We start from the raw sequence: 24,704 nt of genomic DNA on the forward strand, positions 1-24,704 counted from the left end.
TCACCTTAACAACCCAAACACAAAATCACAGTTTAAAGAAAACAAAGAGCAGAGGAAACAGAGAGACCTAAATAAACCAATTCCACAAAGTGATGAGCTTTCAATGGGACAGAAGAGACCCATAGCTGCTTTTATTCCTGGTGTAACAGCAAGAGGAAGAATCCAGCACATACAGGGTTTGTAAGAAGAAACTACTCAAATTTTTAACAGCTACATATATATACTGCCATAGCAAATAAAGATTTAAAAAAAAATTTTTTTGAGACACGGTTTCCCTCTGTCACTTAGGTTGGAGTACAGTGACATGAACGTGATCTCAACTCATTGCAAACTCCACCTCCACAGTTGAAAATCTCTAGAAAATCTCAGTGCTCAAATACGGGGCCCTCATAAAGGAAAGTACTGTCCCAAAACATTTGAAGCCAGTGGTAAAACTCCACCAAACTAAAACTACAACAAGGCCCAAACACAAATCACCTACAGATTAGATGGACTTAACTCTTACTTTAGCAACTTGAAAAGAAGAAAGGACATGTCCCTTTCTGAAGATAAATATAATTTATTCCAATCTTTACTGTTCCTTCATATAGAAGATCTTGTATATAATAATAATAAAAAAAAACTACAGGGAGGCTGAGGCAGGCAAATTGCTTGAAGTTAAGAGTTTGAGATTAGCCAGGGCAACTTAAGAAGACGGATGGATGGACGGAAGGAAGGAAGGAAAGAAGGAAGGAAGGGAGGGAGGGAGGGAGGGAGAAAGGAAGGGAAGAAAGGAAGGAAGGAAAAGGGAAGGAGGAGGGGGAGAGGGAGGGAGGGAGAGAGGTGCATACCTGTAGTCTTAGCTACTCAGGTGGCTGAGGTGGGAAGACTGCTTGAACTCAGAGTTCAGGGTTGCACTGAGTTATGATCACACCACTGCACTCCAGCCTAAGCCTGAGAGAGACCTTGTCTCAAAAAATAAAAATTATAAAATACACAAAAAGGCACAAAAAAGTGGCCAATGATCATGAGAGAAAAGACTCAATATAAACAGACTCAGAGGTGGTCTAGATAGTGAAATTATCAGAAAGGGCCTTTAAAAAAGCTTTTTTTTTTTTTTTTGAGATGGAGTCTTGCTCTGTCACCCAAGCTGGAGTGCAATGGTGTGATCTTGGCTCACTGCAACCTCTGCCTTCTGGGTTCAAGCAATTCTCCTCCCTCAGCCTCCTGAGTAGCTGGGATTACAAGTGTCTGCCACCAAGACCAGCTAATTTTGGTATTTTTAATAGAGATGGGGTTCCACCATCCTGGCCAGGCTCATCTCGAACTCCTGACCTCATGATCCACTCACCTTGGTCTCCCAAAGTACTGGGATTACAGGCATGAGCCACTGTGCCTGGCATTAAAAACAAGGCTCTGATGAGGATACTAGTAGTGGAAAAACGTGGAGAAAAAGCAGGAAGGAATGGTAATTTCGGCAAAGACATAGAACCATAGAAAAGAACTAAATGGAAATGCTAAAAATGGAAAATAAGATGTCAGAACTAAAAAATTCAATAAATAGATTGAACATCAAACTTTTTAAAATAATTTCCTTCCTGGAATTTGATAATTAACAGCAAACTTGACACAGCAATGGGAAAGATCAGCAAACTTGAAGACAAGTCAATACATCAATAAAAAATATCCAAATTAAAACACAAAAGCCAAGAACGGGAAGAAAAGATACAGGCAGCCAAAGCTTTGTGGAACAATATCAAAATGGTCTAACATACATGTAATGGGAGACCCAGAAAGGTAGACAAAGAAATGTGGAGAAGAAATATTTGACAACGTAATTAGTAAGAAACTGATGGAAGATATCAACTTACAAACCCAAGAAGCTAAGCATACTCCAGGTAAGATAAATACAAAGAAGGGAACTACATCAAGGCATATTTAATCAAGTTATTTAAGGGCAAAAATATAGAACAGGTAAAGAAAAAAAAAAGACATATACAGAGAAACAAAAACACAAATGAGAGTAAATTTGTCACAAAAAAATATGGAAGCCAGGCTGGGCAGAGTAGGTCAACTATGAAATGCCAGCAGTGTGGAAGGCTGAGGCAGGAGGACTGCTTCAACCCCAGAGTTTCAGGTCAGCCTGGGCAACATTAGAGTAAGACCCCTAACTCTACAAAAAATTACAAAAAGGCCAGGCATGGTGGCTCATGCCTGTAATCCCAGCACTTTGGGAAGCCGAGGCAGGCGGATCACCTGAGGTGGGGAGTTTGAGACCAGCCTGACCAACATGGAGAAACCCTGTCTCTACTAAAAATACAAAATTAGTCAGGCCTAGTGGTACAAGCCTGTCTGTAATCCCAGCTACTAGGCAGGCTGAGGCAGAAGAATCACCTGAATCCAGGATGCAGAGGTTGTGGTGAACTGAGATAATGCCACTGCACTCCAGCCTAGCAACAAGAGTGAACCTTCATCTCAAAAAAAAGAAAAAATTAGCTGGCTGTGGTGGCAGGCACTTGTAGTCTCAGCTACTTGAGAGCAAGAAGGAGGAATGCCTGAGCCCACAAGTTTGAGGCTACAGTGAGCCATGACTGCATCACTTCATTTCAGTCTGTGTGGATGATGGAATAAGACCATCTCTACTTAAAAAAAAAAAAAAAGGTAAGGAAAGAAAAAGGAAGGAAGGAAGGAAAGAAAAAGAAAACTGGCTGGGCACACACCTGTAATCTCAGCACTTTGGGAGGCCAAGATGGGTGGATCACCTGAAATCAGGAGTTTGAGAACAGCCTGACTAAGATGGTTAAACCCCACCTCTACTAAAAATACAAAAGTAGCTGGATGTGGTGGTGTATGCCTATAATCCCAGCTACTCAGGAGGCTGAGACAGAAGAATCACTTGAACCTGGGAGGCAGAGGTTGCAGTGAGCCAAGATGGTGCCATTGCACTCCAGCCTAGGCAATAAGCGCAAAACTCCAACTCAATAAAAAGAAAAAGAAAAAAGAAAAGGAAAAATGGAGCCCCAAAAGCTATGTAATAAAATCTGTAAAGTGCTGAAAAAAAAAATCCTGTCAACCAAAACGGTCAAAGAAGAAATCATAAGAGAAATGAGAAATTACCCTGTGATAAATGAATATATAAACATAACAAAACTTAGGAGATGCAGCAAAGGCAGGGCTCAGAGGAAAATTTACAGCTGTAAATGTCTATATTAAAAACAAAAAACCTCAAATCCTCTAAGCTAACTTAGAGAAAGTAGAAGGAAGGAACTGATAAAGGTTAGAGGGGAGATAAAATAGTGAATAGAAAAACAATCAAGAAAAACAACAGGCCAGGTGGGGTGGCTCAGATCTGTAATCTCAGCACTTTGAGAGGCCAAGGCGGGAGGATCACTTGAGCTGAGGAGTTCAAGACCAGCGTGGCCAACACGGTGAAACCCTGTTCCTACTAAAAATACAAAAATATTAGGTGGGTGTGGTGGTGGGTGCCTGTAACCCCAGCTACTTGGGAGGCTGAGGCAGTAGAATCGCTTGAACCCGGGAGGCAGAGGTTGCGGAGAGCCGCAATTGTGTCACTGTACTCTAACCTGGGCAACAGAGTAAGACTACGCCTCAAAAAAAACAAAAACAAAAACAAAAAAAAACAACAAAAAAACCCCCGAAAGTTGATACTTTTAAAAGATCAACAAAATTGGCAAATGCTTAGACAGCTGAACTAAGAAAAAAAGAGAGAAAATTCAAATTACTAAAATCAGAAGTGAAGAAGAAATATTACTACTAATACTACAGAATAAAAAGGATGACAAAAGAATACTATGCTGAGCATGGTGGCTCACACCTGTAATCCCAGTACTTTGGGAGGCTAAGGTAGGCAGATTGCCTGAGTCAGGAGTTCAAGACCAGCCTGGCCAACATGGTGAAACCTTGTCTCTAAAAACACAAAAAAATTAGCTGAGCATGGTGTGCACCTGTAGTCCCAGCTGCTTGGGAGGCTAAGGTGGAGAATAATCTGAGCTTAAGAGGTTGAGACTGCAGTGAACCAAGAGAGCACCACTACAAATATGCCCGAGCAACCAGAGTGAGACCCTGTCTCAAAAACAAACAAACAAACAGAATACCAAGAAGAAGGGTATGTCAACAAATTGGATAACCTAGATGAAACAGTAAACTTCCTGGAAAGACCCACACCACAAAATATACCTCAATGCTAAGCATGGTGGTTCATGCCTGTAATAACTAGCAATTTGGGAGGCTGTGGTGGAAGGATCATTTGAAGCAAAGAGTCTGAGACCAACCTGGCAACATAACGAGACCCCATCCCTACAAATAATAAAAATCTTTTTTTTTTTTTTTTTTTTGAGACGGAGTTTCACTCTTGTTACCCAGGCTGGAGTGCAATGGCGCAATCTTGGCTCACCGCAACCTCCGCCTCCTGGGTTCAGGCAGTTCTCCTGCCTCAGCCTCCTGAGTAGCTGGGATTACAGGCACGTGCCACCATGCCCAGCTAATTTCTTGTATTTTTAGTAGAGACGGGGTTTCACCATGTTGACCAGGATGGTCTCGATCTCTTGACCTCGTGATCCACCCATCTCGGCCTCCCAAAGTGCTGGAATTACAGGCTTGAGCCACCGCGCCCGGCCCAATAAAAATCTTAGTCCGGTATTGTGGAATGTGCCTGTAGTCCCAGCTACTCAGAAGGATGAGGTAGGAAGACTGCTTGAGGGTTCAAGGGGTTCAAAGCTACAGTGAGTCATGACAGCAGCACTGCACTCCAGCCTGAGCAATAGAGAAAGACCCTGACTCTTATAAAAACAAAAACAAAAAATATATCTCAAGAAGATACAGAAAATCTGAATAAACCTGTAACAAGTAAGACAACTGAATCAGTAATCTAAATAAACCCACCCAAGAAAGAAAAGTCCAAGATCAAATGGCTTCAAATACGAAATATTTAAAAAAGAATTAACACGAATCCCACTCCAGTTCTTCCCAAAAAAAAAAAAAAAGATGAGGAGGGAATACCTCATAATTTAGTTTGAGGCTAGCATTACCCTGATACCAAAGCAAGAAAAATAAAATAAAACTAAATATATCTGATAAGGGATCAATACCCAGAACACATAAAGTACTACTGCAACTTAGTATCAAAAAGGCAGACAACTCACTTTCTTTAAATGGGTAAAGGATTTGAATAGACATTTCTCCGAAGAAGATATGCAAATGTTTGATAAGCATATAAAAAGACAACCAACGTCATTAGCCATTAGGAAAATACAAATCAAAACCACAGTAAAATACAATTTCACATCTACTAGTATAGCTATTATTAAACACACACACACACCCCAAGTAAGCATAGATGAGGATGTGGGGAAACTGGAACCCTTGTACCTTGCTGCTGGGAAAGTAAAATAGTATAGTCACTACAGAAAATAGTTGGTGGTTCCTCAAAAACTTAGACATAGACTCACTAAATGACCCAGCAGTTCTACTCTTACATATATACTCAAAAGAATGGAAAATTGATCAAAGTTATATGCCAATGTTCATAGCAGCATTATTCACAATAGCCAAAAAGTGGAAACAACACAAGTATCTTGCTACATATAAACAGCTAAACAACATGTGGTATATACATACAGTGGAATATTACTCAGCCATAAAAAGGAATAATATATGCTACAACATAACGCACCTTGAAAACATTATGTTAAGTGAAATAAGCCAGACAAAAAAACCCAAATATTTTATGATTCAACTTTTATTAAATACCTATTATTTGACTATTAACAAATTATTATAGACAGAAAGAAGATTAGAGGTCAGCAGGGGTTGGAAAGAAGGGAGAATGGGGAGATATTGCTTAATGGGTACAGAATTTCTGTTTGGAGTAATTTAAAAGTTTGGAAGTAGGTACTGGTGATGGTTGCACAATATTATGAAAGTAATTAGTGCCATTGAATTGTATACTTAATATAGTTAAAATGAAAACTTTTATTTTTATTTACTTTTTTTGAGTTGGAATTTCACTCTTGTTGTCCAGGCTGGAGTACAATGGCACAATCTCAGCTCACCACAATCTTCTCCTCCCAGGGCCAAGCGATTCTCCTGCTTCAGCCTCCCAAGTAGCTGGGATTACAGGCATGTACCACCATGCTCAGCTAATTTTTTGTATTTTTAGTAGAGATGGGGTTTCCTTCATGTTGGTCAGGCTGGTCTCGAAATTCCGACCTCACGTGATCTGCCCACCTTGGCCTCCCAAAGTGGTAGGATTACAGGCACGAGCCATCATGCCTGGACAAAACATTTTCTATTTTATGTATTTACCACAACCTTTAAGAAAAGGTTTAGCAAGCTGGGTGCAGTGGCTCATGCCTGCAATCCCAGCACTTGGGAGGCTGAGATGGGCGGGTCACCTGAGGTCAGGAGTACAAGACTGGCCTGGCCAACATGGTGAAACCCTATCTCTACTAAAAATATAAAAATTAGCAGGGCATGGTGGCAGGCACCAATAACCCCAGCTACCTGGGAAGCTGAGGCAGGAGAATTGCTTGAACCTGGGAGGTGGAGGTTGAAGTGAGCAGAGATAATGCCATCGTACTCTAGACTGGGCAATATGAACAAGACTCCATCTCAAGAAAAAAAAAGCACAGCAAAAAGTAAGTCTCCCTCCTACTCTCAGTCACTAATTCCCCTGCCTAGGCCAATCACTGTTACTGGTTTCTTTTACACACTAACAACAACAAAAAAAGAACCTTTAAAGGTCCAAAAATACTTCATAGGGTAGATTAACCCAAAAAAACAAAAGCAGAAAGGCCGGGCGCGGTGGCTCAAGCCTGTAATCCCAGCACTCTGGGAGGCCGAGACAGGTGGATCACGAGGTCAAGAGATCGAGACCATCCTGGTCAACATGGTGAAACCCCGTCTCTACTAAAAATACTAAAAATTAGCTGGGCATGGTGGCGTGTGCCTGTAATCCCAGCTACTCAGGTGCCTGAGGCAGGAGAATTGCCTGAACCCAGGAGGCGGAGGTTGCGGTGAGCCGAGATCGCGCCATTGCACTCCAGCCTGGGCAACAAGAGCAAAACTCCGTCTGAAAAAAAAAAAAAAAAAAAGCAGAAAACCATAGTGGCTTACAGAAACACATGTGATTGCCATAAGCATTCAGAGATATTCCCTTTAGACAAGCCTATGCAAGGTTCAGAGATAACAGTTCAGTCCTATGTTGGCCTCCAGCCCTTAAAATGCTTTTTCCAAACCAAAATGACAAAAAGTTAGGCCTAACCAGGAGGCAAACTGACAAAACTATCAATTACTCCTCCTAAAAAATTCTGTATATATCTGTGAATAAAATTCAACAATATGCTGAAATACTTGTTACAACCAAGATTTATATCAGAAACACAAGTATACTATATTAGAAAATATTTAATATATGACATCAGTACTTAAAATGAGAAAAAACCTCAAACAACTTCAAAAGAAAAAGTATTTAATAAAAATCAATATTCACTGCTCATAACATCTAGGTTTAAAAGGTAAGGTTATGCTTTACCTTTTATATTTTATATCTTTTACATGTACTTTTACATATACTTAATTATAATAAAGTATATATACACTTAATATAGCAAATATATATAATTTATAAGATATAATATATTAAGCATATATGTATGTATATATAAAATATATAAAAATATAAAAATATAAAAATAAATCATATATATGAAAATTAAGTGTATAAATATATATTAAGTATATATGTAAAAGTGTATATAAAAATAAACATTTTTTTCTTTTTAACATGAATAATGGAAGCACTATGGTTTGTAAAAAATAAATATTTTATATTATATATACTACATATGTTAAGTATATGTTAAAGTATATGTTATATAACATATACACTATACACATATACATATGTACATACAGTATATACTAAGTATATATAGTGTATACTAAGTATACATATGTATATATACATATAGCATATAATATATATGTAACATAACATGTACTTTAACATCTACTTAATTTTCATAAATATATGAAAATACATATGGAAATTAAGATGTTAAAGTAGTATTGCAAATCAGTCAGAAAAAAACTGAACTGTTTAACATATTATGATAGAACCATCAATAATCGAGCTGAAGGAAATACACAGGTAAGCCTATCTCGTAGAATGAATATATATATACATATGTATGTATGTATTTTTTTCTTTCTGAGACAAAGTCTTACTATGTCACCCAGTCTGGAGTGCAGTGGCACGATTTCAGCTCACTGTAACATCACTTCCTGGGTTCAAGCAATTCTCACGCCTCAGCTTCCCAAGTAGCTGGGATTACAGGTGCGTGCCACCATGCCCAGCTAATTTTTGTATTTTTAGTAGACATGGGGTCTTGCCATGTTGGCCAGGCTGGTCTCAAACTCCTGGCTTTAAGTGATCTACCCACCTTGGCCTCCCAAAGTGCTGGGATTATAAATGTGAGACATTGTTTTCGGCCAGAATATACAAATATACTTTAAATAAAGTTTTTAAAAATAGGCTGAGTTTGGTGGTTCATGCCTGTAATCCCAGTATTTTGGGAGATCAAGGCAGGATGATCCCTTGAGGACAGGAGTTGGAGGTGGAGATCACCCAGGATAACAGAGTGAGACCTCATCTCTACAAAAAAAAAAAAAAGCTAGGTGTGGTGGCATGCACCTGTGGTCCCAGCTATTAGGGAGGCTGAGGCAGGAGGATCACCTGAGGCCTCGAGGTTGAGGCTGTGGTGAGCTGTGGTCATACCACTGTACTACTGCCTGGGTGACAGAGTGAGACCCTGACTCAAAGAAAAACAAACCTAATCTTAAAAATCAAAACATTTGGATTATTTGAAAACAATGTAAACTATGATTATAAAAACAAAATTGAATTTTTTCAAAACACCCCTAAAAGTAAAAAGCAAAATACAGAAATGAATCTATGTTTTAAGAAGGCAGCAAAATCACACAGAGAACTTTTTCAAGTAACTAAAACGTGTAAGATTTGACTGTACATCTCTAGTGGTATAAACGCTAAAAATAAAAGAACTGTAAAATAATATTAAAACTCTTTTTGGAAATCATACTTTGGTAGTATTACCGGTATTATAGTGTGAATTAAGGGATAAAGTGGTAATCTATTAAAAAAAAAAAAAGGCAGTAATCATGTTGGTGACTTTGAAGGCCAGGCACAGTGGCTCATGACTGTAATCCCAGCACTTTGGGACTTTGTGAGGCTGAGGTGGGCGGATCACAAGGTCAGGAGTTTGAGACCAGCCTGGCCAACATAGTGAAACCTTGTCTCTACTGAAAATACAAAAATTAGCCAGGCATGATGATGTGTGCCTGTAGTCCCAGCTACTCTGGAGGCTGAGGCAGGAGAATCACTTGAACCCGGGAGGCAGAGGTTGTGATGAGCTGAGATCGCGTCACTGCACTCCAGCCTGGGCAACAGAATGAGACTTTGTCTCCAAAAAAAAAAAAAGACAGACAGACAGACAGACAGACAGACAGACAGACAGGCACATATGAATGTAAGCCAATGTAGATCAGTGAGTTTGGTTACAAACTGAATGGTTTTGAATATGAAATGAAAAGATCTGTATGAATGAAGGTTGTGTTTCATCTTAAATAATTTTTATTTCCTTTCTCTGACTTCTCAGAAAGTGTAAAAATAATAACCTACCCAACAGCAATGACATTCCTAGCGCTAGGACTGAAGTCTGTAAATACACTCTGTCACCAAATAGAATCAGAATTCCTTAGCAAAGTGGCAGATAATGGTCTAGGAAAGGAAATATCCAAGATGAATCTGGAATGTCTTGTCATATTAAAAAGCATATAAATGATGAGACTGCTACAGGTCCTGTCAAAAAGACTTAGGAGTTAACTTGAAGGGGGCCTCACCCGACAAAGATGAGATAATTTGGGCTTAATAAAAGAGATAACTCATGAATTAAAACACATCAAAATTTTTATTTTTTTTTAGGAGATGAAGCCTCCCTCTGTCACCCAAGCTGGAGTGCAGTACTGTGATCATGGCTCACTGCAGCTTTGAACTCCTGGGTTCAATAATAAATCCTCCCATCTCAGCCTCCTGAAGGGCTAGGACTACAGTTGTGTGCCACCACACCCAGCTAAGTTTAATTTTTTTTTTTTTTTTTGAGACAGAGTCTTGCTCTGTCCCCTAGGCTGGAGTGCAGTGGCATGATCTCAGCCTACTGCAACCTCTGCCTCCCAGGTTCAAGCAATTCTCTGCCTCAGGCTCCTGAATAGCTGAGATTACAGGCACTTGCCACCATGCCCCTGCCCCCCCACCTCCACCTAAGTTTTGTATTTTTAGTAGAGAAAGGGTTTCACTATATTGGCCAGGTTGGTCTTGAACTTCTGCCCTTGTGATCCACCTGCCTTGGCCTCCCAAAGTGCTGAGATTACAGGCACCTGGGCCTAAATATTTTCTTTTGAGACAGTCTCACTCTGTTGCCCAGGCTGGAGTGAAGCAAGATCTCAGCTCATTGCAACCTCCATCTCTCGGGTTGAAGTGATTGTCCTGCCTCGGTCACCTCAGTAGCTGTGACTACAGGCATATACTACTGTAAGGGTTCAGTTAGGGTGGTGGGAAAAATTGAAAAATTGTAAAATAGACATAAATCTTCTTGGAACACTGGGAGGTTTTTGCAAAAGCCTCAGGAAGGAACGAGCTGAAGGCAGTGGTTTTTACCCAGAGGCAATTAGGCAGGAGTAGATACAAAGGAATGTAAGGTAGTTTATCTAAAGAGCTGGTTTACTCATGTAGTCCTGAGACTTACCCTTGAACATCCATGGATGCATTACTACTTTCTACTTGGGGAGTCAACAATGCTACTACCTGCAAATGGTGTTTGCTTCAGGACTCTGAACCTGCCCTTTAATCATTAGTAGGACTGCTCTCTCCTGGGAAGGCAACCATGTTAATTACCCACAAGTGAGCTGACTTAAAGCCTTTGCCATTAAATCTATACTGAATAAATGCCTGCAGTGCCAGCTAGTGAGGGACACAGGGTAACTCTTTACAACACCCTCCATGAGGTTTGTAAGCTGCCCAGACTCCTAGCCTGTTCTTTCACTGGATATCTGTGTCTGAATGCATTTACTCATCTGTTGCTGGGTCAGGGTCTGTCAATCGGAACTGGCACACCACCACATCTGGCTGTTTATTTTTAGTAAAGACGGGGTTTTGCCATGTTGGCCAGGCTGGTCTTGAATTCCTGACCTCCCAAAATGCTGGGATTACAGGCAAGAGCCACTATGCCAGGCTGACATCAAATATTTCACATCCATGATTCTAAAATGATAATTTAAAACCTTACTGACCACCTTCATGGATGCTAGAGAAATGACTCAGCTGTTGAACACTAATCCAAATGGGGAAAGAATCAAGCATTTTTCCTGATTTTCCTATAAAGTGTTTTAGGATTAACAAACAGTTAAGGAAAGTTAATTTTTATAGAAGTATTCCACTAACAAATTAATAATAATAGAACAAATAATAGAATTAGAATATCATCACTTTGCATCTGCTTGTATGAAAATGGATCTAGGCAACAATCATCAGTGCTTGCCAACATACAGAGACAACCAAACATTATGTGCCTACTAATGCCTAAAAATAGTTAACTGCAAAGTACTTTTATTCGCTCCCAAACCAACAACCAACAAAAGAACATGAATTTGATTTTCTAGATCTAAGTACCAGTTTACAGAAAATAGAAGGTGCAGATTAATATGCTAAATATCACAGAGATATAATCAACACAGTGCAGACTACTGGGATTCTATAGCCAAATGACATCGTTTCTTTATCAAATAAATTTCAAAAACAAAACAAAAAAGACCAAAGGGAAATCTTTAGAATAAAAGCAACTTAAAAGACTTATCAGTCAGGTGTGGTGCCTCACACCTGTAATCCCAGCACTTTGAGAGGCCAAAGGTGGGTGGATCATGAGGTCAGGTCAGGAGATGGAGATTATCCTGGCTAACACAGTGAAACCCTTCTCCACTAAAAATACAAAAAATGAGCCGGGTGTTGTGGTACACCCCTATAGTCCCAGCTACTAGGGAGGCCGAGGCAGAAGAATCACTTGAGCCTGGGAGGCGCAGGTTGGAGTGAGCTGACATCACGCCACGGCACTCCAGCCTGAGCAACAGAGCCAGACTCATCTCAGAAAAAAAAAAAAAAAAAAGACCTATCAATCAATTACAATGTATAGACCTTACTTAGTCCGCTACTGAACAAATTGTTTAAAAACATTTAAAAGACAAGCAAATCTGAAAACTGGAAAGTGAATATTGAATATTTTAAAAAACAAATAAAATTTAACAAAGTAATTAGCAAAACCCTTAAAAGAAAAATAAAACAAGTAACAGAGCTAATGGCCAGAAAATATGAAGAGCTGAAACAAAATTGTTAGAAATTAGAAAAGAAGGCTGGGCATGGTGGCTCATGCCTGTAATCCCAGCACTTTGGGAGGCTGAGGCAGGCAGATCATGAAGTCAGAAGTTCGAGACCAACCTAGCCAACATGGCAGAGTCCCACAAAAACTAGCCAGGCATGGTGACAGGTGCCTGCAATCCCAGCTACTTGAGAGGCTGAGGCAGGAGAATCACTTTAACCAGGGAGGTAGAGGTTGCACTGAGCCGAGATGGTGCCATTGCACTCCAGCCTGAGTGAGAGCGAGATTCCATCTTTAAAAAAAAAAATTAGGAAAAAAATAAAAGGGGAGAAAAACTCATTTCAAAAATAAAGACAATGTTACAAAGAGCAAAGAGAGACAGTTATCACAGAAAATACAGTAAAGGACATAAAGAATAAAAATATGAAAAACCACAAAAAATAGTTTAAAAGACTTAGCAAGAAATGATAAACAGGGAGAGGAGTGCTAAAATATTCATAACTGAAATTCCCCTTCTTCCCAAAAATGAAACAGAAGGATTAAAAACGTGACTTGCAAAAACTAGCGTTGAAGGAATGGGAGGGAGAGAGGGATAAAGAAGTTACCATCTAGTTTTATTGATGCTCAGAAAATAGGGAAACAATAAATACTGTTCAGAGAAAAAGAAAGAGTAACATACATGAAAGTATAAATATAAGCACTGGATTTACTCAGGGCCTTACCCAGTGCAATAAGGCAGCAAAAAGTTTAAAGATTAGAAAGGAAGAAATAAAACAGGCATTCTCCACAGATATACTGATTATTTAGAAAATCAATTGCTATCTTGAAAAAACTCAAACCTTTAAGTTTTATGTATTTTAGTCAAAAGCTATTATCTTTGCTTAGGCAGACATAATGCATTAAGTGCAACTGCTGCATTACCTGTCTTTATATACCCAGCAGGAAAGCTTATCACGTGGTGTAGGTGGTTGTCCTTCAAAGTTGGTGATTTTTTCCCAAATGTAGGTTCCATCTCTTGTTCGTAAATTAACAAAATAAAGCTTTAAAAGATGAGAACGCTATTAGCAGACAGGGCATTTAAAAATTAAATCTGTACCAGAGGAAATGTGATCCAAGATTACTTTTTTTCTTTTTAATAGGTAAGCTTGTTACTTATTAAAAATTAAAAATTGTAGAATAAAAATGAGACTGTTTTAGGAGTAAAAATGATATATAAAATACATTGAAATGAGTTTTTCCCATCCTGCTCTTGTCCTATGAATATCAATTAAACATGCAGATAATTCTGAAGCAGAAAGACACAGAAGAGAAGAACAGGACTGCTACATTTTCAATCTAGCTTTAAAACCTTTAATTACAAGTTTAAGGTTTTCTATGTAACTTCTTTTTAAAATATTTGTAACTTGTGAAAATAAATGATACATTAAATATTACATTTTGCTGCACTCTTGAATTAAAGAAATTATTACTCGATTGCTGTATCCTTTGTCATCATATCCTCCAAAAATGTACAGCTTTCCATTAATGCAAGCACCACAGCTTCCTGACATGGAGGCTGGGAGTTCTCCTTCCATGAGGTGCATTCTCCTGCAGCAAAAATAACATGGAATCCCATAACTTTCCAGAAAGGCAAATTAAAATTCTCTTTAAACTCCATGAGTACTTTTGTCAGTGAAAACTGTCACTGTCAATTACAATTACAATGTAATAGTGGCCAATAATATAAAAACTCTAAGAAGATCCAAGGCAAAAACGTCTCAACCTGCTAGGAAAACAAAATCACAAAAATTTCACATCACTAGAACTGGGAATTTGCAGAATAAAACAAAATCTTCAGAGACAGCACTGGTCTTGAGAGAAAAGACAAAAAATAGAGTGGGAAAGACAACAGGGGAATGAACGAGCCAGAGAATAAAATCATTAAAAGAAAAGAAAAGGGAGACTTTGAAAATGCTGCAGTATGTTGGAAGTATGGTCTCAAATTCCTTATAGTCTACAGAAACATTTATAATAGACACTAAGACCAGACAGTCTGCAATTTAAAATTACTTACCACAACCCACTATCAATATCATAGGTCCAAATTTCATCATTAGGCAAATATACTTCATTGTCTTCAATAGACTAAAAATATAGAATACATAAAATTATGTTTATCAATTACATAGCAAACAGTTACATAGCTTCTCAGGATGAGAAAAATAGTTATTAAAATACTGTAAAACACAAGGGCTCAAAGATTTTTTTAATATAAAATAGAATATATCAAAAGAAAATGAAAGAAAGATTTTCTAAGAGAAAGTGGGAAAACAATAAATGATCAAAATAAAACCTAGGAAGTATATGAGTTTCAAGAAAATACTTACGGCAATTAAACCTTTAAAAGGGGCTTTATGTAAGAGAAAATAGCAAAACAATAAGATTTAGAGCAGAATATTAAAGACTATAAAGCCAGGAATAAAAGAATCATCCAAAAAAGGGCAATATGTTTTGAGTGACACAAAGTATTAATGGAAGAATTTTTTTCAAAGATATAATTAAATACCTTATTATCTCAGATACTTTAATTCACTGAACATATTTTTGCAGTGCCTACTACATGCAAAGCATAATGTTAGGTGTTCATTAAATCTAGAATATAATGATCATAATACATTTAGTCAAAATGATTAACTCTGAACTTGAATAATCTCTAAAGAAGCTGATCATAAATAGAATAGCACATTCTGACATTCATGATGAAAAGAGAAATAAGACTTTTGAGCTTAAAAAACTTAGGGGTAGAACAAATCTTTACACAAATCTGTGACATTTCTCAGAATATATATAACAATTCGATAATACCAGCCAGGCACCGTGGCTCACCCCTGTAATCCCAGCACTTTGGGAAGTTGAGGCAGGTGGCTCACCTGAGGTTAGGAGTTTGAGATTAACATGGTAAAACTCCACCTCTACTAAAAATACAAAAAAACTAGCCAAGCACGGTGGCACACGCCTATAAGCCCAGCTACTTGGAAGGCTGAGGCAGGAAAATCGCTTGAACCTGGGAGGCAGAGGTTACAGTGAGCTGAGATTGTGCCATGGCACTCCAGCCTGGGCAAAAGAGCAAGAATGGATCTTAAAAAAACAAAAAACAACAACAAATAAAAAACCTAGGGTTTTGGCCTAGCGCGGTGACTCATGCCTATAATCCCAGTACTTTAGGAAGCCGAGGAGGGCAGATCACGAGGTCAGGAGTTCAAGACCAGTCTGGTCAACATAGCGAAAGCTCGTCTCTACTAAAAATACAAAAATGAGCCAGGCATGGTGGAGGGTGCCCGTAGTCCCAGCTACTCAGGAGGCTGAGGCAGGAGAATCAATTGAACCCAGGAGGCAGAGGTTGCGGTAAGCCGAGATTGTGCCCCTGCACTCCAGCCTAGGTGACAGATTGAGACTCTGTCTCAAAAAAAAAAAAAAAAAAAAGAGCTAGAGTTTTAAAATAGCACTTTAAGAATTTCTAAAACTGGTTGGGCATGGTGGCTCATGCCTGTAATCCCAGCACTTTGGGAGGCTGAGGCAGGTGAATCACAAGGTCAGGAGTTCAAGACCAGCCTGACCAAAGTGGTGAAACCCCATCCCTACTAAAAATACAAAAATTAGCTAGGCATGGTGGTATGTGTAACTACAGCTGCTTGGGAGGCTGAGGCAGGAGAATTGCTTGAACCCGGGAGGCAGAGGTTGCAGGGAGCCAAGATCGTGCTACTGCACTTTAGACTGGCAACAGAGGAGACTCTATCTCAAACAAAAAATTGTAAAACTATATAATACGTAAGTTATTAACATACTAAATAGATTTAGCTGTTTCTCATTGTATGTTATTTAAATTTAAAAATAGGATGGGTGTAGTGGCTCATTCCTGTAATCCCAGCACTTTGGGAGGCCGAGGCAGGAGGATCTCTTGAATCCAGGAGTTCAAGACCAGCCTAGGCAACATAGCCAGGCCCTATCTCTAAAAAAACAACCCCAAAAACTTTGCTAGGCCTGGTGGCACATGTCTGTAGTCCTAGCTACTCAGGAGGCTCAGGTGGGAGGATCACTTGAGCTCAGGAGTTTGAGGTTGCAGTGAGCTACGATAGTGCCACTGCACTCCAGCCTGGGCGACAGAGCCAGACCCTGTTTCTAAAAAAAAAAAAAAAAAAAAAAAATAGTATATTGACCACGTCTTTATCTGTCTTTCTCTCTCTCTCTCTCAGGTAAAAATAGAAAACCACTGTATTAATTCCAAGGAAATTAAACTTACACTATGTCTAAGTCTTTTCAATAGAGGGTGCTGGGAAAACTGGATATTCAAATGCAAAAGAATGAAACTAGGGTCCTTTCACCATACACAAAAATCAAATAAAAATGGATCAAAGACTTAAATCTAAGACTTCAAACCATGAAACGACTACAAGAAAATATTGGGGAAACTCTCCAGGATATTGGTCTGAGCAAAAATTTGTTGAATAATACCCCATAGGCATAGGCACAGGCCATCAAAGTAAAAATAGATAAATGGGATCACATCAAGTTTTTTTTTTTTTTTTTTTTGAGACGGAGTTTCGCTCTTGTTACCCAGGCTGGAGTGCAATGGCGCGATCTCGGCTCACCGCAACCTCCGCCTCCTGGGCTCAGGCAATTCTCCTGCCTCAGCCTCCTGAGTAGCTGGGATTACAGGCACACGCCACCATGCCCAGCTAATTTTTTGTATCTTTAGTAGAGACGGGGTTTCACCATGTTGACCAGGATGGTCTCGATCTCTCGACCTCGTGATCCACCCGCCTCGGCCTCCCAAAGTGCTGGGATTACAGGCTTGAGCCACCGCGCCCGGCCCACATCAAGTTTAAATACTTCTGCACAGTGAAGGGAACAGTCAACAAAATGAAGTGACAACACACAGAATGGGAAAAAATATTTGCAAACTACCCATCTGACAAAGGATTAATAACTAGTATATACAAGGAGCTCAAACAACTCTACAGGAAAAAAAAACTAACAATCTGATTAAAAAATGGGCAAAACAAGGGCCGGGCGCGGTGGCTCAAGCCTGTAATCCCAGCACTTTGGGAGGCCGAGGCGGGTGGATCACAAGGTCAAGAGATCGAGACCATCTTGGTCAACATGGTGAAACCCCGTCTCTACTAAAAATACAAAAAAAATAGCTGGGCATGGTGGTGCGTGCCTGTATGTAATCCCAGCTACTTAGGAGGCTGAGGCAGGAGAATTGCCTGAACCTAGGAGGCGGAGGTTGCGGTGAGCCGAGATCGCGCCATTGCACTCCAGCCTGGGTAACAAGAGCGAAACTCCGTCTCAAAAAAAAAAAAAAAAAAAAGGGCAAAATCTCCCAAAATCGGATGTCAAGTGGATTAAAAAAAAAGAAAAAAATGGGCAAAAGCCTTGTATACATATTTCTCAAAAGAAGACATATGAATGCCATATAAAAAGATGCCCAACATCATGGATCATCAAAAAAATCAAATCAAAACTACAGTGAGATATCATCTCACTTCACTTAAAATAGTTTTTTTTTTTTGGAGACAGAGTCTTACTCTGACACCAGGCTGGAGTGCATTGGTGCAATCTTGACTCACACTGCAATCTCCGCCTTCTGGTTCAAGTGATTCTTCTGCCTCAGCCTCCCAAATAGCTGGGACTACCAGTGTGCACTACCATGACCAGCTAATTTTTTTATTTTTTAGTAGAGATGAGGTTTCACCATGATGGTCAGGATGATCTCCATTGCTTGACCTCGTGATCTGCCTGCCTTGGCCTCCCAGCACCTGTAAAGTGTTGAGATTACAGGCGTGAGCCACTGCGCCTGGCTAAAATGGTTTTTATCCAAAAGAAAGACAGGAAGAAATGCTGTCAAGGAAGTGAAGAAAAGGGAACCCTCATATACTTTGGTGGTGAGCATGTAAATTAGTACAACTACTATGAAGAATAGTTTGGAGGTTCCTTAAAAAACTAACAATAGAGCTACCATATGATCCAGCACACCCACTGCGACATATATATTCAAAAGAAAGTAAATCAGTGTATTGCAGAGATGTCTGCACTCTCATGTTTGTGGCAGCACTGTTCACAATACCCAAAATTTGGAACCAACTTGTGTCCATCAACACATGAACGGATAAATAAAATGTGGTGCTCATACATAATGGAGTACTATTCAGCCACAAAAAAAGATTGAGATCCTGTTATTTGCAACAACATGGATTGAACTGGAGGTCATTAGCTAAGTGAAATAAGCCAGGCACTGAAAGACAAACATCACATGTTCTTACTTATCTGTGAGATCTAAAAATCAAAACAATTGCCCTTGGCCGGGTGCAGTGGCTTGCGCCTATAATTCCAGCACTTTGGGAGGCCGAGGAGAGCATATTACAAGGCCAGGAGTTCGAGACCAGGCTGGTGTGGTGGTGTGTGCCTGTAACCCCGGCTACCTGGGAGGCTAAGGCAGCAGAATCGTGTGAACCTGGGAGGTAGAGGTTGTATTGAGCCAAGATTGTGCCATTGCACTCCAGCCTAGGTGACAGTGAGACTCTGACTCAAAAACAAAAAACAAAAAACAACTGGTCTCATGGAGGTAAGAGAGGAGAAGGATGATTACCAGAGGCTGGGAAGGGTAGTGGGAGAGTAGAAGTGGATGGATAGAGATGGCTAATGGACCATAAAAAACAGAAATAATAAGACCTAGTATTTGATAGTACAACAGGGTGACTATAGTTAATAATATTTGTACATTGCAAAAATAACTAAAAGAGTATAATTGGATTATCTATAAATATATTCCCTCCTAATATTTCAGGGGATATTCCATTTTATATGATGTGTCTATTATGCATTGCATACCTGTATCAAAATATCTCATGCATCCCATAAATATATGTACCTACTATGCACCCACAAAAATTAAATTTTTTTCCAAACAATGAAAAAACATAAACTTATACTCATGTCTAACTGAGGAATCTATATTGAATGGCTAAGTAAACAATAATTATAAGGAGAGTTACTGTATGAGTCTAAGGTTTAATGGCATTAGGTTGCAGTAGCCTCATGTGTACTCTTTTTTTTTGAGACAGAGTCTCACTCTGCCAACAGGCTGGAGTGCAGTGGTGCAATCTTAGCTCACTGTAACCTCCGCCTCACGGGTACAAGCAATTCTCTTGCCCTAGCCTCCTGAGTAGCTAGGACTACACGTGTGTGCCAGCACGCCCAGCTAATTTTTGTATTTTTAGTAGAGACGGGGTTTCACCATGTTGGCCAGGATGGTCTCGATCTCTTGACCTTGTGATCCACCCGCCCCGGCCTCCCAAAGTGCTGGGATTACAGGTGTGAGCCACCGTGCCCGGCCCTGTGTCCTCCTTTACAAAAGAAATATTATGAAAATGAGTTGTCATTATTCTGTTTAAATCCCATCAACGGCTCCCTACTGCTTTTAGCACAGTCTAAAATGTTTATATTCTATACTATATGGTACGGCTATCCCTTAAAACTTCAGGCCAGGCGTGGTGGCTCATGCCTGTAATCCCAGCACTTTGGGAGGCCGAGGCAGGCAGATTACAACGTCAAGGGTTTGAGACCATCCTGGCCAACATGGTGAAACCCCATCTGTACTAAAAAATACAAAACCTAGCTGGGTGTGGTGGTGTGTGCCTGTAGTCCCAGCTACTCAGGAGGCTGAGACAGGAGAATTGCTTGAACCCAGGAGCCGGAGACTGCAGTGAGCCGAGATTGCGCTCCTGCACTCCAGCCTGGCGCCTGGCGACAAAGCAAAACTATGTCTCAAAAAAACAAACAAACAAACAAAAAAAAAACACTTCAAGTTGCCTTTCATACACAGTACTCTTCCAGTACTTACACATCTCCTAGTTCCTTGCCACGATAGGACTATTCATCTATTCTCTTTTCTCCCCTTGTAGTTCTCTTTCAGAGTCTGCCTAACTCCTCCTTCTTTGGGAATCAGCTTAAATGTACTTCTCTAACCTATTCTCCAAGAATAGGTCCCCTATTAAAGGCTCTTGGCTGGGTGCGGTGGCTGATGCCTGTTAATTCCAGCACTTTGGAAGGCCGAGGCGGGCAGATCATGAGGTCAGGAGTTCGAGACCAGCCTGGCCAATATGGTGAAACCCTGTCTCCACTAAAATTTTAAAACTTAGCCAAGCGTGGTGGTGCATGCCTGTAATCCCAGCTACTTGGGAGACAGAAGCAGGAGAATTGCTTGAACCAGGGAGGCAGAGGTTGCAGTGAGCCAAGATAGCATACTCCCCTCCAGCCTGGGTGACAGAAAGAGTCCCTATCTCAAAAAAATAAAAAAATAATAATAATAAAATTTTAATGCTCTCATAGTCCTATACTTTCCCTTCAATTTCTTTGTATCACATACACCCTTCCCACCACCAATACCGTTAAACTGTAAGCTTAATGAGTACAGGGATCAGGTCTATCCTGTTACGCTCCCACATCTGGCTACAGTGGCTCGCCCATAAAAGACAAATGAAATATTGACTGATTGAGTTAACGGGTAAGTGAATAACACCTGTTAAACTGACTGTACACTCACTTCAACCTGATAACATTTTTTAAAAGTCAGTTTTGGCCAGATACAGTGGCTCACACTTGTAATTCCAGCACTTTGGGAGGCTGAGGCAGGGGGATCACTTGAGGTCAGGAGTTGGAGACCCATCTGACCAACATGGTGAAATCCCATCTCTACTAAAAATAGAAAATTAGCTATGTCTGGTGGCAAGTGCCTGTAATCCCAGCTACATGGGAGGCTAAGGCAAGAGAACTGCCTGAACTCGGGTGGTGGAGGTTGTGGTGAGCTGAGATCGTGCCATTGAGCCTAGGCAAAAAGCACGAAACTCCAACTCAAAAACAACAACAACAACAACAACAACAACAAAAACAGTTCCACAAATGTCTCAACACAGATAAAGCACAGAATCGATAAGTTAGGACCTAGTTCCTTTTCACTTTCTCAGAGACTTCCCTCCTACATTATCACTTCCTTTCTACAAGTTTTCTTTCTCTACTGGATGATTTCTATCAATGCCTCATCTCATCTTTCAAAAAAAATATCCCTTGACCCCTTCTCTTCCTATTTCTAGGAATGATTAGAATATGTTTGACAAGTCCAGGCAAGTTGGTTCATACCCATAATCCCAGCACTTTGGGAGGCTGAGATAGGTGGACCACCTGAGGTCAGATGGATTCAAGACCAGCCTGGACAACATGGTGAAACTCCGGTCTCTACTTAAAATATAAAAAATCAGCTGGGTGTAGTAGAGGGCACCTATAATCCCAGCTACTCAGGAGGCTGAGGCAGGAGAAATGTTTGACCCTGGGATGCAGAGGTTGCAGTGAGCTCAGATCACACCACTGCACTGCAGCCTGGGCGACAAAGTGAGATTCTGTCTCAAAAACAAACAAACAAACAGAAAGAAATCAAAAGACAAGCTATAAATTGAAAATAGATTTAACTCATACCATTATATATTTTAAATACTCGTATAAATTAGTAAAAAAAAAAAATCAAAAAACAAAAAACAGATACCCAATAGAAAAATGAGAAGATATGAGCTAGCATTTTTACAGAAGAAAAAACACAAATAGTCCATAAAGTTACAAAAAGACACTCAATTTTATCAGTAAACAAGGGAAACAAAAACAAAAACCACAATGAACTATCATGTCATACTCACTGGAATGGCAAAAAAGTAAGGCCAGATGGTACCAAATGTGTTGTCAAGGATATGCAGCAAGGAAACGGCTGGTGGGAGTGTAAACTGATATAAATATTTTGGTAACAGTCTGATATTTCCAAGTAATTTTGAAGATGGGCATATTAAATGACCCAACATTTCATTCCTTGGTAGATACCCTAGGGAATATACATGTCCTTCTGATTATACAATAGGAAAAATGCTATAAGAATACTTATAATAGGCTGAGTATGGTGGCTCATGCCTGTAATCCCAGCACTTTGGGAGACTGAGGTGGGCAGATCACCTGAGGTGGGGAGTTCCAGACCAGCCTGATTAACATGGAGAAACTCTGCCTTTACTAAAAGCACAAAAAATTAGCTGGGTGTCATGGGATGCGCCTGTAGTCCCAGCCACTTGAATCAGAGGCTGCAGTGAGCCGAGACCATGCCACTGCACTACAGTCTGGGCAACAGGGCGAGACTCCGTGTCAAAAAAGAAAAAAAGAAAAGAAAAGAAAAGAAAAGAAATTCACAATAATGGTAACCTGTGGAAGTGGGGGTGGTGGGAGCAAGGCAATCAATGCAAGATAAACAGTAAGTTTCTAAGGTATTGTTTATTTCTTGATCTGGAAAGTAAACAGATGTTTACATTTAAATAATTCTTATTTTATACATTCTTTTGTATATATATTTCAAATTCAAAAATTAAGTAAATAAAATTTTAAGAAATGACTAATAAGTAGCTCACAGAATCATCAGGGAGGCTGAAGAACCAGCCTCTGATCTATGTAAGAAAGATCCAGATCTGAAACCATGCCAAGAGAACAGGTCTGTGATCACTGGCGAAGACCACATATTCCTAAACTATATTGCAGGCTAAGAATCTTCTACAGGTCCTGTTGTTTTTATGTCTTTATTCCCATGTCCAAATCTAGCACAGATTCATCTAACTAACAAGAGTCCTAGCCACTTGCCCACAACCTAGCTGCAAGTGAGGCAGGAAAAGTTAGTACCTGACTTTCAAGTCTTTTTATTGGGTACCTACTATGAGCTATAACCAATTATGACATTTAGGGTAAAATAAAGAACAGTTATATATCATAAATTTTATGACAATAAGTAGGAGACAACTAGAATAAATACCTTGACAATATTCACTCATTAGAGGAATACCACAAATAGAGAAAGGAGGTTTACATTCTGGTCATTTAAAAAGAATGATGGCACAGTGGCTCATGCCAGTAATCCCAGCACTTTGGGAGGCTGAGGTGGGTGGATCACAAGGTCAAGAGACCGAGACCATCCTGGCCAACATGATGAAACCCTGCCTCTACTAAAATACAAAAATCAGCTGGGCATGGTGGCACGTGCCTGTAGTTCCAGCTACTAAGGAGGCTGAGGCAGGAGAATTGCTTTAACCCGGGAGGCAGAGGTTGAAGTGAGCAGAGATCACACCACTGCACCTGGTGACAGAGAGAGACTCTGTCTCAAAAAAAAAAAAAAAAAAAAAAAAAGAATGACAATTGCCCTCAACATGACACAGATGACCAATGTGATCACTTATGAATATACAAAGTGGAACTATTAGGTTAAAGAGAAAATACATCTTACACTTTTGATAAACATTGCTAAATTTCTCCTCAAAAAGGTTACATACACTTGTACTCTTTTTTTTTTTTTTTTTTTTGAGACAGAGTTTCGCTCTTGTTACCCAGGCTGGAGTGCAATGGCACGATCTCGGCTCACCACAACCTCCGCCTCCTGGGTTCAAGCAATTCTCCCGCCTCAGCCTCCTGAGTAGCTGGGACTACAGGCACGCGCCACCATGCCCAGCTAATTTTTTGCATTTTTTTTTAGTAGAGACGGGGTTTCACCACATTGACCAGGATGGTCTCGATCTCTCAACCTCGTGATCCACCCGCCTCAGCCTCCCAAAGTGCTGGGATTACAGGCTTGAGCCATCGCGCCCGGCCACTTGTACTCTTATTACCAGTGTACTAGTAATTCATTTCTCCACAGTCTTCCCCAAAATTCTTTTTAATCTTTGCAAACTGGAGAAGAAAAACTTCATTGTAATTTTTACCTGGGTTTCTTTGATTTGTATGTTATTTGTATTTATTTTGTAAATTGTACTTATCCATTGCTCATTTTTCAATGGGGATATTATCTTTATCTTTTATAGGACTTTTGTCTTTATTGCAGGGCTACAAATACATACACACACATATATATATATATATATATATATATATATATATATATGTTATTTATTTATTTTTTTGAGATGGAGTTTCACTCTTGTTGCCCAGGCTGGAATGCAACAGCACGATCTCCGCTTACTGCAACCTCTGCCCCTGGGCTCAAGCAATTCTCATGCCTCAGCCTCCTGAGTAGCTGGGAATGCAGGCACATGCCATCATGCCTGGCTAATTTTTGTATTTTTAGTAGAGACAGGGTTTCATCATATTGGTCAGGCTGATCTTGAACTCCTGACTTCAGATGATCCGCCCGCCTCAGCCTCCCAAAGTGCTGGG

General features: G+C 39.9%; 1 protein-coding gene across 3 annotated transcripts in view; it reads right to left on the reverse strand.

Annotated features, from left to right (window-relative positions):
- KLHDC1 (kelch domain containing 1) overlaps positions 1-24,704 on the reverse strand; it is a 65,544-nt gene that overhangs the window by 36,858 nt on the left and 3,982 nt on the right. For all 3 annotated transcript variants that reach the window (XM_074393987.1, XM_003930550.4, XM_074393986.1), the window contains exons 2-4: positions 14,497-14,567; positions 13,913-14,030; positions 13,365-13,483 (exon numbers count right to left, since the gene is read on the reverse strand). In XM_074393987.1, the coding sequence (XP_074250088.1) occupies positions 13,365-13,483; positions 13,913-14,030; positions 14,497-14,567 (308 nt within the window). The remainder of the gene's footprint in view (positions 1-13,364; positions 13,484-13,912; positions 14,031-14,496; positions 14,568-24,704) is intronic.

Source organism: Saimiri boliviensis, chromosome 2 (genome assembly GCF_048565385.1).
Source record: "Saimiri boliviensis isolate mSaiBol1 chromosome 2, mSaiBol1.pri, whole genome shotgun sequence".
Lineage (NCBI taxonomy): Eukaryota > Metazoa > Chordata > Mammalia > Primates > Cebidae > Saimiri > Saimiri boliviensis.